At 47.9% G+C, this 13,586-nt stretch overlaps 1 protein-coding gene across 3 annotated transcripts in view; it reads right to left on the bottom strand.

Annotated features, from left to right (window-relative positions):
• The window catches only part of DDX25 (DEAD-box helicase 25), a 49,702-nt gene that overhangs the window by 21,725 nt on the left and 14,391 nt on the right, over positions 1 to 13,586 (bottom strand). For 2 of the 3 annotated variants that reach the window (XM_037882353.2, XM_043533880.1), the window contains exons 4-8: positions 11,708 to 11,843; positions 10,001 to 10,093; positions 7,839 to 7,941; positions 869 to 983; positions 362 to 539 (exon numbers count right to left, since the gene is read on the bottom strand). In XM_037882353.2, the coding sequence (XP_037738281.2) occupies positions 362 to 539; positions 869 to 983; positions 7,839 to 7,941; positions 10,001 to 10,093; positions 11,708 to 11,843 (625 nt within the window). Of the gene's footprint in view, positions 1 to 361; positions 540 to 868; positions 984 to 7,838; positions 7,942 to 10,000; positions 10,094 to 11,707; positions 11,844 to 13,586 lie in introns of those variants that run through there. The other variant, XM_043533881.1, reaches the window with a different exon arrangement.

The raw sequence follows: 13,586 nt of genomic DNA, 5'->3' as shown, positions 1-13,586 counted from the left end.
TTGGAGGGTTCCAGGCTGATTTTAAATACAACTTTAAACAAGTTTACTGAGAAGCCAATTTTTTTTTTCCAATTTCCTTTTGACCAAATGCTCTGAAAGTACCAAATCTGAAGCCACCTCCATAGGAAGCGCGTATAAATAAGGAAGGTAGACTCAACCACTTTTTAAGTCATGCTTTAAGGAGGCTTCTCTCTAGCTTCCCCTTCAAGTACCTCTGATTAGGACAGTATTTTATGTAAAGTTTTTTCAGTGGTGGTTTAGCTAAAACTATTACTCAGAGATATAAACTGATTTGCAAGTTAGAACTGAGAATTTTGAAAACTAAACCATTATTTACTCTGCCTTCAGCATTCAGAATTACCTCTGAATGCGAACACTCTGGTCTAAGAAGCCCTGTGTGTCAATCATAACATCCGCTTCATCCAGCACAAACACCAAGATCTTCTTTACATCCAGCAGCCTCAATTTGAAACACCAGTCTAGGACAGTCCCTGGGGTTCCAATTATTATCTGTTCTTCAATCTTGGTACCTCTTGGAACTGAGAGATAGAAAAGTTAAATTAGCCTTTATCTCAAAAGGGGGGGGGGGCGGGGGGAGTCTGCAGGGTGATCTCCCATCTACATGCAGTCAGTGGCCTGTGCTGCCCACTGCTATGCTGGAACCTCCACATTTATTTATTGACAAATTAAATTTGTAGAATTTTAAAATACTGTGTGTAGAATTTTTATATTTCTGGCACAGAATTCCCTCAGGAGTAAAAATGGGATCCTCTGTCTTGACTGGGGCCTCTAGAATATAAATGTTACATGATACCAACACTAACATTGATTATTCCCACATCTACTGAGAAAAGTGAATCACACATACTTCTATTCCCTCGGACAGCATATGTAACTCTGATGTTGACACAAAGTTTTCCCATCTTCTCAACCACTTGTCCAGTCTGCACAGCCAGCTCATAGGTCGGAGCTAAACAGAGGCACTTTCAGATAGAGAAGTGAGAAAGACATTATACAGCAGCAGATATAGAAGCAATCTATAAGCTGCATTGTTTTAAATCAGATTAAGCGAATGAAATGGAAGGTGTTGTGCAACTGATGCAGCACTTAGTAAAAATCAGTGCAATAAAATAAATACATTAAACTACCATCCCATCCTATGGGAGTCTCACAGGTCGCACAAGCATCAACCATTTTGGACTCAGCTGCACTGATGGTAGCAGCAGTGAGAAATTTTAGGGGGAAAGGAGACTAGAAACTAGAGAAGGAAATAATGAACATAATAAAAATTCTAGATATCATATCAGGAAGAAACAAACCAATGCAGCTGTCGTTGTGCAGAAAGAGACTCCCGGGATGAGATCCACCAACACTTGGAACCTCTCCTGCGGCAAAAACGTACTGGCGCAGGTGGAGTCGAGTACCGCCCCGATGAATTCTATCCTCTGCATCGGAACCAACGTCAACTTATTGTCATTTACCAGCAGGCCCAAGGATTGGCACATGGCCTGCAGCACCGCAACATCCCTTTGGACTTGGGATGTGGAGCAGCCTTTGATGAGCCAGTCGTCGAGATATGGCTAGATCTGGATGCCCTGACGTCAGAGGTAAGCGGCTACTACCGACATGCACGTGGTAAACATCCTCGGTGCTGTTGCAACGCTGAATGGGAGGACCGCAAACTGATAGTGGTCAGGTCCCACCGCGAATTGTAGGAAGCGTCTGTGACCTTGAAAGATCGTTATGTGGAAATATGCGTCCTTCAAGTTGAGAGCAGCACACCAGTCTCCCGGACCCAGGGAGGGGATGAGGCGAAGGAGACCATGCGGAACTTCAATTTCTTTAGGTATTTGGTGAGGTCTTGCAGGTTCAGAATGGGCCGTAGACTGCCCTTGACCTTTGGGATTAAAAAGTACCGGGAATAGAACCCCTTGTTCCTGTGCTCATGAGGAACCTCTTCCACCACAGCCAACTGCAGCAGTCCTTTTACCACCTGCATGAGGAGACTCATGAGAGGGGTCCCTGAAGAGGGACGGGGAAGGGGGTTGCGGGGGGAGAAAACTGGAGGGTATAACCCTGCGCCACTGTATTGAGGACCCAGCGAACCGAAGTTACAGTGGTCCATGCCAGGAGGAAGAATGAAAGGTGGTTTGAGAAAGGCAGGAAAGATGGATCCTGGGTATAGGCCGGTAGGTCATCCTCGGGCACACCCTCAAAATGCTCGCTTGCCCCCCTGCTTATTGCAGGTCGAGCCCGATTGGGCAGAGGGTGGGCAGAGGATGGTGGCGCAGGTGGTGATTGTAGCCTCTTGTTTTTTTGTGGAGCGGCTTGTGCCGGGGTTGCCTCCCTTGGCCCTGAGATGGCTGCAGTTTGAACCGTTCATGGGTTGGACTGGGGACGTACAGCCCTAGAGTTCTCAGGGTAGCACAGGCGCCTTTTAGCCCATGCAGCTTACTGTTGGTCTGTTCTGCAAATAGGACCTGGACGTCAAAGGGGAGGTCCTACATTGACTGCTGAGCCTCAGTCAACAGGCCGGAGAGGAGCAGCCAGGATGCTCGCCGCATGGAGATGGCCGAGGCCATGGTGCGAGCCACAGAGTCCGCCGTTTCTGAAGCTGCCTGGAAGGCTGCTCCTGCCATAGCCGTGCCCTCCTCGAGGATCACCCAGAATTCTTTCCTGGACACTTCGGGAAGTAAGGCCTCGAATTTGGCCATGGTGCCACATGTTATAGTTGCAGCGTCCACGTAGGTCTTGGTGGTTGGCCACTCACAACTGAAGGCTGGAAGATGAATAAATTTTCCGCCCAAACAGATCCAGTCTCTTTGAATCTTTATTTTTGGATGTAGCCTCCCTGCCTCTCCCTCTGATTAACCACCTCAACTACGAGGGAGTTTGGGGCCGGGTGAGTGTAGCGATATCCATGGCCTTTAGCTGGCACAAAGTATTTGCACTCAGCCCTTTTAGAAATGGAGAGCAGGGAGGACGGGGTTTGCCATAAGGCATTAGTAATTTTCACTACCCCCTCATATAGGGGTAAAGCCACCCTAGCGGGTGCCATGCAACAAAAGATGTCAAACAGGGAGTCCAATGGCTCCTCTAGTTCCTCTGCCTGGAGCCCCAGGTTAGAGACGACCCGCTTCAATAGCTCCTGAAGAGCCATGGCGTCATCTTGTGGAACAGGGTGAGGGGGACCCATAATAGCTTTGTCCGGCGATGATGAGGACGAAGCTGGAGCCAAGGGATCTACCACATCCCCTGGTGGTCCAACCGGGTACTCCCCTGGGTCCTCATGGGCCTGGGGGGCGGGGGTGGGGCCTCCACCTCCGGAGGAGAGTTGGGATGCTGTGGCCAATGGCGTATCCGAGGCCCCCACCACCGACCGGGCAGCCTGTGAATGCTGGGTAAACCCACAAGGGTACCATGCCGCCAGCCACTGGCCTTGGGGTCGGTTGCAGGGCTGATGATGTAGACGATACCGCCGGTGCTGGGGCTTGTCCCGCTGTCAAGGACTCCTGCTCAGCACCGGAGTCGTAACCAGAGCAGTTGCTATGGAGTGACCACGATTGGGTGGACCGGCAGCCCTCCTCTGTGCGATGCCGGCCACTATATCTTGATGTAAACCTGTCCGATACAGACGAGTCCCTCACACGGGACCTTGGGAGCGTTCAGCGGATTGGCATCGGTAATCCAGCGATCTACGCCTCACGCTGCTCAACTAGTACCAGGACCTAGAGCAGGCCAATCGTCGGGAGGATCTCCCCAACCGTGGGGATGCGTGTCTCGGCGACAGGTGTCGGTGGGTTGGTGACTGGTGGCTCCGCTCAGTCACGTGATCGGTGCCAATGCGTTGAAGACACGAAGGACTGGTCTCAATGCTCATGCCGAGGGAATCGTGCCTCCATAGGTCTGCGCCAGGTCACTGATGAGCCGCACCTTGAATCCCACTGTCGGTGCTTAGGGTCCGGAGACCAATGAGGGCTTCGCTGAGCCTGCCTCCCTATTTCCAAGGCACGATGGCTCCACGCGGGCGAGCACTGGCGGGACGTCCCCCGTGATGGGGAGTGGTGCCACTGAGGCGGGGACACACGGGGAGGACCCAAGGCAGGTTTACCCCTGGACCAGGGTACTGCTGGAGCTGGCAGCACCGGTATCATCAGGATTTCCTGCGCTGCCTGCAGGGCCTTGGGTGTCGACAGGACCTCTAGTTGATGGAGGCCCTTGTCAATGTTCGGTGTGGCAGGCATGATGCAGGAAGGGCTAGACCGCTCGACTTGAGCTGGGGCCCGACTCCCTGACAGAGGTGTTGAGCTGCCCAACACGGGTCTTGGCTCTCCTCCAGCCCTCTCCTTTGCCTTACGGGAAGTGGGAGATCTTCCCCTCACAGATCTCTTCGGCTTCCTGGCCGGAACCGGGAAGGGGGGGGATCAGTGCCAGTTTGTAGATGGCGCCGGCGGGGTGCTCCGCACCAATGCTGCGGTGCTCGGAGCCAAGTCAGACCTCGGCTCCGGAGCTGGGGTCAGCACCGATTCCATCAGGAGTGCCCTGAGACATCTGTCTCTCTCCATTTTTGTTCGGGGTTTAAAGATTTACAGATGCGACACTTGTTGCTTATGTGTCCTTCGCCTAGAACAGGGGTTCCCACAACAAATTTTTTGGTGGCCTCAGAATGCCAGTGGTTGGTGGCCACTGACAATTTTTCCTAAAATACTTAACTTTAGGAAAAACAAATAAATATGCACACATACATGTCCAAATCATTGTAATTTATCTATTTAGGTTGTGGGTTTTTTTGCAGACTCAAAAATAAATGTACAGTTGTCTATTCTTTACTGGACCTTAACAGAATAGCAACACAAATAAGGTGCTTTGAACGTTCTTGTCTTTTTTCTTGTTGTTTCTTTTGCTTTTTTGGGTGTGTGTGTTTTTTAAGACTTGCTAGCTATAAGTAAGTCTGCTTTGAAAATTAATATTAACAAGCATACAAATATCACCTTTCACAGCAGACTTATGCAGCCCCAGTAAGCCTGGGGCCAAATTAAGCCCTGGATGGAGAGGTGGCTACAGAGGCAGTGAGAACCAGGAACAATGGGGGACTGGAGGAGGCAGCGGGGGCCAGAGGTAATGTGTGTGTGTGGGGGGGGGAGAGGTGAGCTCAAGGGCCAGAGCCCACCACCGTGCAGCCAGGAAACAGAGCCCAAAGCTCCACACCCAGGAGATAGGACCTGGGGACAGAGCCCGAAATCCCGTGGCTGGAACCTGCTGTCTGCCACCCCAGGACTGAAGCCCAACGGCACCACCCCCAGGAATGTGGAGAACTCAGCGACTGCCTGCTCCTCCAGCTTGTGTATCTCCAGAGAGGGGTAAGGCCCAACCACTGCTGGTGGCCCCTGGGGAGGGGCCACTGCTTTGCCCACCCACCTCCTCCAAATCACTGCCCAGGAGGCTGTGGCTGCAAGAAGAGCCCCTGGTGGCCGCATTTGAGAAACGCTGGCCTAGACACCTTAAACAACTAATGTGTGGGTCGCTGATGGGCATAGGCTGCTTACAATGATCACATGACAAAGTCTGGGGACCAGAACATGCCCCGTCCCTAGGCTGAGTCCTGTCCAAGACCAACTAACTAAAACTAAACACTAAGGGAACTATATACACAACTATTTTACAGGAAAACGTTCGGGAAAAACATTGAACAAAGCAAAATCTAGCTGAAGTGGCAGACGTTCCAGCACCGTCACTGGCGGCAAGAAGGAACTGAGGATGTGGGGGGGGGGTGCCAGCAGCACCCCTTATACCACGGCATGTGTGCGCCTCTCTAGGGGGCACCAGAGCCGGTCCCCTATGGATACCACTGAGGGAAAAACTTCCAGTACCGGTGCATGTAGTGAGCACACACACCTAATATGGAATGGACATGAGGAAGAACTCAATAACGACACTTGAGCCAGTAAGAATATTCGTGTGAACAAGAACTTTAATTGTAAAATAAGCGACAGAAAAGAACTATCATGAACTCACAGTAATTGCTCTTCAAATGTCTCTGATTTCTCAAAACTTAAATGCAAAGTATTCAAACCTGGTCTAAAGCTACAATTAGTAAACGTGCATGCTATTTTTGTAAATTATACTTTTAGATGGAGCTTTCAAAATTAATCTGAAACCATTCAACAGGTTTCTGCTCTATAATGCAAACAACTTAAGATGTAAACACATTTTTGTGACAAAGCGCATCCAGACCAACAGCCTATATATCAAGTTCCAAAGCGACTGCACAACCAAGATATCCAGCATAAAGGACAGGGGTTAGACTGGAAGTGCTGGCATATAGCAAATATAGCAGCATCACAAAACGTAAAAAGAAAATAAAAAAAACACTCAACATGAAACCGAATTCATTTTTAAAAAATGGAGTTAAAAGTAATTTCAAGTACATAGGCTGCCCCGCGTCTCCCTCTACCATAGGGTTTTATAATCATTGTGATGTTGCACTCCATATGTTTGATGGAAATATGCTTAAGAGTGTGAATATGATGTAACTGGAACACGCTTTATGCAAAAGGTCTCTTGTAAGGTATCATAACAAAGGTGATAACCTACTGAATATATTCCTCCTATTTGTATGCATGTATCATTTTTGTATCTGAGGCTAGAAATATGAAGTATAACTCTGAGGTCCTATTGTAATTATGCAAACTGTGGGCCATTAATGGTGGTTTAGAATCTTGATGGCTCCCACTGACTAAGACAACTGATTGTAAATGGCTCTGTTTATTTGTAAACCTTCCTGTGTACGTGGGGGTCAGAAGGAGGGGTCGGGACCCAGAGAGACAAAAGATTCCCACCTTGTGCCAAAGCTATACAAGGGGGTGGAGCAGGAGAAAGGAGGCTGCTAGTCATGAGAAAGCCCCTGCTTACCACCTAAGATGTCTGCTAGAACTAACAAGGACTGTACCGGGGAAGGATTGGGCTCAGACAAGAAAGGAGTCTAGTCTGTGAAAGAAGCTTATTGGAACATCTCTGAGGGTGAGACATTACCTGTAATCAGATTCTTAATATATTAGGCTTAGACTTGCGTGTTTTTGCTTTATTTTGCTCGGTGACTTATTTTGTTCTGTCTGTTATTACTTTAAGCCACTTAAATCCTACTTTTTATACTTAATAAAATCACTTTTGTTTATTAATAAACCCAGAGTAAGTGATTAATACCTGGGGGAGCAAACAGCTGTGTATCTCTCTCTATCAGTGTTATAGAGGGCAGACAATTTATGAATTTACCCTGTATAAGCTTTATACAGAGTAAAATGGATTTATTTGGGGTTTGGATCCCATTGGGAGCTGGAGGCAGGCAACTTGCTGAGCCATTTTCAGTTAAATCTGCAGCTTTGGGAGCATGGACCAGACCCTGGGTCTGTGTTGCAGCAGGCTAGCATGTCTAGCTCAACAAGACAGTGTTCTGGAGTCCCAAGCTGACAGGAAAAACGAGCTCAGAGGTAATTTCAGCACGTGAGGTGACAGTCCCAAGGGGATCTCTGTGACTAACCCATCAGAATCATATCTTCCTGTTTTTAAGAAAAAGTTTGTCCCCTGTAATTGCATGACAGGCCCAAACAAACAGGGGAAACTGACTACATGGATGAAGCAGTGAAAAATAATATACACAAAGTGCGGTCACACAAAGAAAATGGAAAAGAAAAGTCATTTAACTTTCCCACTACAGTGACCATAGATGGTGCAAGTAACAGTAGCAACACATTCAAACTGTGACTTTAAGCGGTTTCCCTTTAAGAAAGACAATATATTGCTATTCCTCCCAGATAACCTTAACCTTCTACCAGTATTACCTGGGGGAATTTCTCAGCACCATTAACTCTGCTCAGCATGGCCAAGACAAAAGCTGCAGTTTTTCCTGTCCCTGACTGGCTCTGTGCTATAAGATTTTGGGGTCTGCAAAACAATAAGAATTTACTCAGTTGTGTGTAGGTTTTATAATTGCAAAAACATCTGTAGTGTTGTAAGTGTACACGGTGTTCTCCCAACAGAGAGGATGTGTGCACATGGGAGGTTATATTTAAAAAGGGATTGCCTCAAGAGGTAGATTATAAGAACAGAAAGAAGATGACAGGAAATGTGTATGAGGTATACGCAGCACAACACAAAGCACAAAACAAAATGTGGGAGACAGAGGAATAAGTACAGGAGGAAGTCAGAACAGAGATGCAGGTGAATAGGAGATTATGCAGGATCTGAAAGAAAGGACGAGTATCTCAAACTGGATATTGTAAGAGACAGGAAGCCAGTGGAAGGTTGATGACTACTCCTGGTGGAATTCTGTGCCACTGCGTGTTTGCTGAATTCATGTCCCCCACCAATATCTTTGCTTTCCCGCAGAAAAATAACTTTCTGACAGGGAAGTCCCCTACAGTGCGAGTGCGTTGTTTCCGGCGCCTTGAGCAGCCAACAGAGAGGTAAATCACTGGGAGGGAGGGGCTGAGGATGGCTCGGCCAGTGGCTCCTACCCTGTGCCACGCTCAGCTACTAGTCCTGACTGGGCTGGGGAGGACGGGACTTCCTCTTCCCCCACAAGGAGTGGCCAGGGCTGGGTCAGACCCACCCCCAGAAATCACTCTGGCTGCAGGAAGCACCGCACCTCCCCCCTGCTTCTTGCCCCCTTGCTCCTCAGCTGTGGGGGAGGGGGGGAGGAGAGGTCATTGTATCAGGAGCTGCTCTCCCATCAGTCCAACCCCCATGTATTCAGATCCACCTAATACCCAGATTGCCCTGGCAAGCCTCACCCCTGCACCCAGAACCTCCCCACTGACTCCCCTGAACCTGAACCCACACCTGACAAGCCTCACCCTCTTCATCTGGAACCCCCCTGCACCCAGACTCCCTAGGTGTAGCTCCAGGTACAGGCAGCGGGTAGGTAGGGGCTGTGTACCAGGAGGACTGTAGCACAGGCTGCAGGGAGGGGCTGTGTCCGAGGGGATATTGCTGCTGTGGGGCCAGGTTGTGCAGGCAGCCCACATGGGGAAGCTGACTTGGATGCATAGAGCGCCTGGTGTCACTGCTTCCCCATCCCCGCCCAACATTCCTCCGTGCTCCCCTAGGGGGGTTTGGGCCTGTCGCACACAGCAGGGCTTGCCTAGGGAGGGAGCAGGGCCAAATGGAAGGCAAAAATTTGCCCCCGACATGTGACGCCCAAGGCTTGCAATTTGCAGGATGGCAATGCCCCCCCCTCCCCAAACTATGCCATGGGAAAAACTGAATGGAATCTAGTGTGACACCAAGACATAAGGAGTCATGGAAGGAGATTAAGCATTGCAGGTACGATCAGCCAGGGAGAAGGAGAACCAGGAGCATGGGAAGAGTCTGGAGAAGACATGAGGGGCTTGCCACCCCGCCCCCCCCCAACTGCAATGCCATAAGTAAAGCAGAGCAGTTCCACACACACCTCTCCGATGCTTCCCACCTCCAACCTGGAGTGGGGTTAGAGCCAGGCAGTGCAGGGTGGCTGCTGCTCTGGCTGGTGCCATGGAAGCTCCCCGTTCCTCCTCTTCCTGCTGGTGCTCCTCAGCTCCCGGCCCCCTTTGGCTGCTCATACAGTTTGTAAGAGCTGCCTGGGCAGGGGGACCCAGCTGCGGGGCTGGAAGAGCCCTCTGGGAACAGCGACCATGGGGTGGGGGGGCCCTTCTGGGCTATCCTCTGCCTGCTCCCTGCACCCTGAGCTGTTTGCAAACTTTTTGAGCTGCCTCCGCACTTTGAGTTATAATTTTTGATTGCACCCTACCCCTCCCCCAAACCCAGACAGGCTAGGTGGACTGCTGAGGTGAGTCGAGGGTGGAGGTGGCACTCTCTCTTTGGGCCCCTCCATGTGGAGCTGGCCCTGCTCTGCCAGGCCCTGCTCCCCCAAGTCAAACTACGCCTATGACCAGAATGGCAGAGATATGAAAATAATGAACAAATGCAAATAGCATGTTTTACACCTTGTTTTGAAAGTACTCACGGGTCAGCTAGCATCATAGGAAGCGCTGTCTCCTGTATCTTGGATGGTCTGTTGAAACCCATTGCATAAATCCCCTGTAATAACTCTTTCTTCCTGTCAAACCAGGAAAAAAATCAAACTATTTACAAGCAAGTGATGAGATGCCCTAGGACAGTGCTTTTCAAAACTTTTTAGGCTGCGTATGCCTTTCTAAATAATGCAGTCTACCGTGTACTCCCATCTGAGATATGGTCATAACATACCTAGGATTAGATTTCCAAATCCTACTAAATAAAATGTGTTACAGGATTTTTCTCATGTTCTTTTTCTCCAGTCCGGGAACTTGATTAGGACATTCAGGCATGTGAAATTACTGATACCAGAGGATTTGTAACAAAAACAAGATTTATTAAAAGCCAAGAGAAAATGGAGTTAAAAGCAATGGTTAGCTTAACCTATCTAGCTGAACTAGATATGACATTCTCAGTTGAGTCAGAGAAAAAAAAAGATGTCTAAAAAGCAAGACCTGTTCTGTCTGACAGTCTCTTATTAGAGTCAGCCCCTGCTGTCAAGTCCAGAGAGATAGATAGGGTACCCCAACCACAATCCAGGGTTGCCACCCTCCCTTCCAAACCAGTTTTATCCAATTACTCACACACTCAGTAGGGTTTGGGGGACTCTCTGCATTCTTTAAGAGATGGGCCACTCAGGATACAAAAAGATGCTTTACCAGTGTTTAATATCTGTCTCTCACATGTTAACCATCTTAGCTCAGGTACTGCCCCACTTGCTGTATTCAACCAATCCTCAGTTCTGCCGAGGAAAGCAATTAAGTGTGACCTTTTACAATTTATTTTATGTCCCTTATCATGAAACAAATTATTGCCCAATCCATCTTCTTTTAAGAAATATAAAATATTGACCAAACCCAAAGCTCTGTCACAGGTACCACACATACTCTTGGGAGAAGGTATCACCATAAGATCTTTTGCAGCATATTATCGGCATGTTTTGGTTTTAAAGCTTATGAAGACGTGTTCTAACTGTTCCTTGCTGTGGCTCTAGCCCAGCAGACAGAAGGAAGATTCATCTGTTGACATACCATCATTTCCTATACACCTTCAGGTTTCCCTTGGAAATCTTGCATCCAGCTCTAATCCTAATCAGGGCCTGGGTACACCACAAAAATAACCATGTTTAAACGTGGTTAGGAAATATCAGTGAAAATCCATGTTGTAATATGGTCAGATCACAGTTTGTGTAGAAAGACTGACATGTTGTCTTAAACCATGTTTAGGAACTATTTTAGCCTATATATTTTCCAACATTAAAAACAGTTTCCAGTATAGTTGTAGATTTTTTTTCTTGCCAGTATGGAAAAGAAAAACAAACAAAATCTCTTTAAGGTATCTATAGTTATGGCATCTAAAAATCAGTGTTAAAATATGGGTGGATTACAATCGTGTTTCAATGTGTTTTTTGGATATGGTACCAGGACGTGTTAGTCTCACAAGATCACAGTACAGTGGAAAGGATGGACCCTTCAATATATGTCTGCGTATCTTCCCCATTTTAGCTGTACTTGGTTTTTACTGTATCGTACTGTCACTTCCAAATTCAAAGGAGACTGTGTGATAGAACATGACTAAAACCCCCATGTAGTTACTACTGGCCCATTTATCTGAGACTGCCCTTTTTTCAGTGTGTAGTTCTGTCCCAGGTACTCACAGCCGCAGTTCTTCAAAGGTTTTTACTGAGAAGAGAGGGGAGCTGGGATCTCGCTGCAGGACTTCAACATGATGACTGGATTCTACCAGAGACTTCCGGATAAGCTTGTTTAAAAGGGAATTTTCTGCTAAATCCACTATGTGAGCATGGAAAAAAAATAAAAAAAGAGAAAAGGGAACAGTTCACCACACCTGGCAGGTTGTATAAAGGTCACAGCTTACTTCTCGTAACTGCTAAAAATGGAGTGTTTTTAAAACAAAAAAGTAAATACAAGCCCCCAAAACGAAAAAAAATGAAGTCAACACACACTAGGTGGCAAAGTATGATGGGGCTCACATAGCTTTGTCTCAAACAATGGAATTATTGCAACCCTAGACATGCCCACTTTGAGGGGAAAAAAACAACTGTGCCACCCTCTGTAGCCCTGCCAAATATTTAAGTCTATTCCATCTTAATTTGTAAACCTCTTGTGCTTCCCCAGGCTAACAGAGAGACTCCCTGACCCAATCTAGCTCACCTTGTAAACTCCATCGAACTCAATTAACTCCTACACCCCCCAAGATTCTTAATGCAACCTCAAAACCCTCCTCAAAAAGAGATCAATGTACTCTTCCCTGTCTCTTCTACCCCAGACACCTTGCGCCGTCCCTGACATTCCTTTGTAGATTCACTGGATCTTGCCCTTTCTTCTTTTTTATTGCAATACTCTGATTTAATTTTGAAATGAAAAAAATGTAAAGCACTTTCAATGTAATTAATTAAATGGTTTTACACCCCCCCCCCCCATTCTCAACATTAAGGACTTGAATAATGTTAGGGTTTGTCTACAAATGGAGCCATTACTGACTGACTATGTGTGGAGAGACCACTGCCTATCATGTTCACCAACACTGTCTCACTGTTTCCTTGTACTCTCCAGTTGACTCTTAGATTTTATAAGCTCCTCAGGGCATAGACAGTCTTTTTGTTCTGCGTTTGTACAGCATCAGCACAGTGGGGTCCTGGTCCATGCCCAGGGATCCTAGCTTTACAGTAATTCAAAAAACACATTAAAATAATTTTGCAGAATAAAAACATTCACACATGGAGTTATTCAGGAAGAGCTGTCCTGAATAGTTCCATGTGTAGACAAGCCCTTTAAGTCATTCTAGTTTCATGCTGTTCAGATCACTTGAGCGGTAATGAACCACAACCAAAAGTTAGAAAATGCCAGAATTCAGGTTGCCTGTGCAATGTGAATTTAGTCCCCTTGTGACAGATCTGATGCCAGGGGCCGGGGGGGGGGGGGGGGGGGGGGGAGAGGAGAAGTGGGACTGACTGGACAAAAACTGGGGGCAAGCAGCTGGGGAATGGATGGAGGAATACTGAGGTTGCATGAGGAGCCGAGGGAGGGAGATTGTGGCCAGATACCACACCAGCCAAGTGCTCGTAGTGCGGATGCCGCTATAAGAGCGAAACTGTGCTTCTGCCAGTATAAGTTTCTCTGCACTAGGGGCTTTTTCCAGCACCTCCTCACACCCTGATGATGTAGCTAGGCTAGCACAAGTTTGTAGAGGAGCCATGGCCTTAGACTGGGAGTCACTGGGGGAGAAAGGGAGTAGGGCCCTGGCTGGGATGATTTAGTTGGGGATTGGTCCTGCTTTGAGCAGGGGGTTGGACTAGATGATCTCCTGAGGTCCCTTCCAACCCTGATATTCTATGATTCTATGGGACATGACTGGAGGCTGTAGGAAAGGGGAGACAGATTGGGTGAGGAGCCATGGGAGAGAATGGGACTGGTTGGGCAAGGAGACTGGTGACAAGGAGTGGGAGCGGGAAGAAGAAACTGAGGCTAAAATGGGAAGCCACAAAAGGGAAAATAGGACTGAGTGGGCATGGG

Source organism: Chelonia mydas, chromosome 22 (assembly GCF_015237465.2).
Source record: "Chelonia mydas isolate rCheMyd1 chromosome 22, rCheMyd1.pri.v2, whole genome shotgun sequence".
Classification (NCBI taxonomy): domain Eukaryota; kingdom Metazoa; phylum Chordata; order Testudines; family Cheloniidae; genus Chelonia; species Chelonia mydas.
Note: the sequence above shows the minus strand (reverse complement) of the source record. Positions and strands in the feature narration are given on the sequence as shown.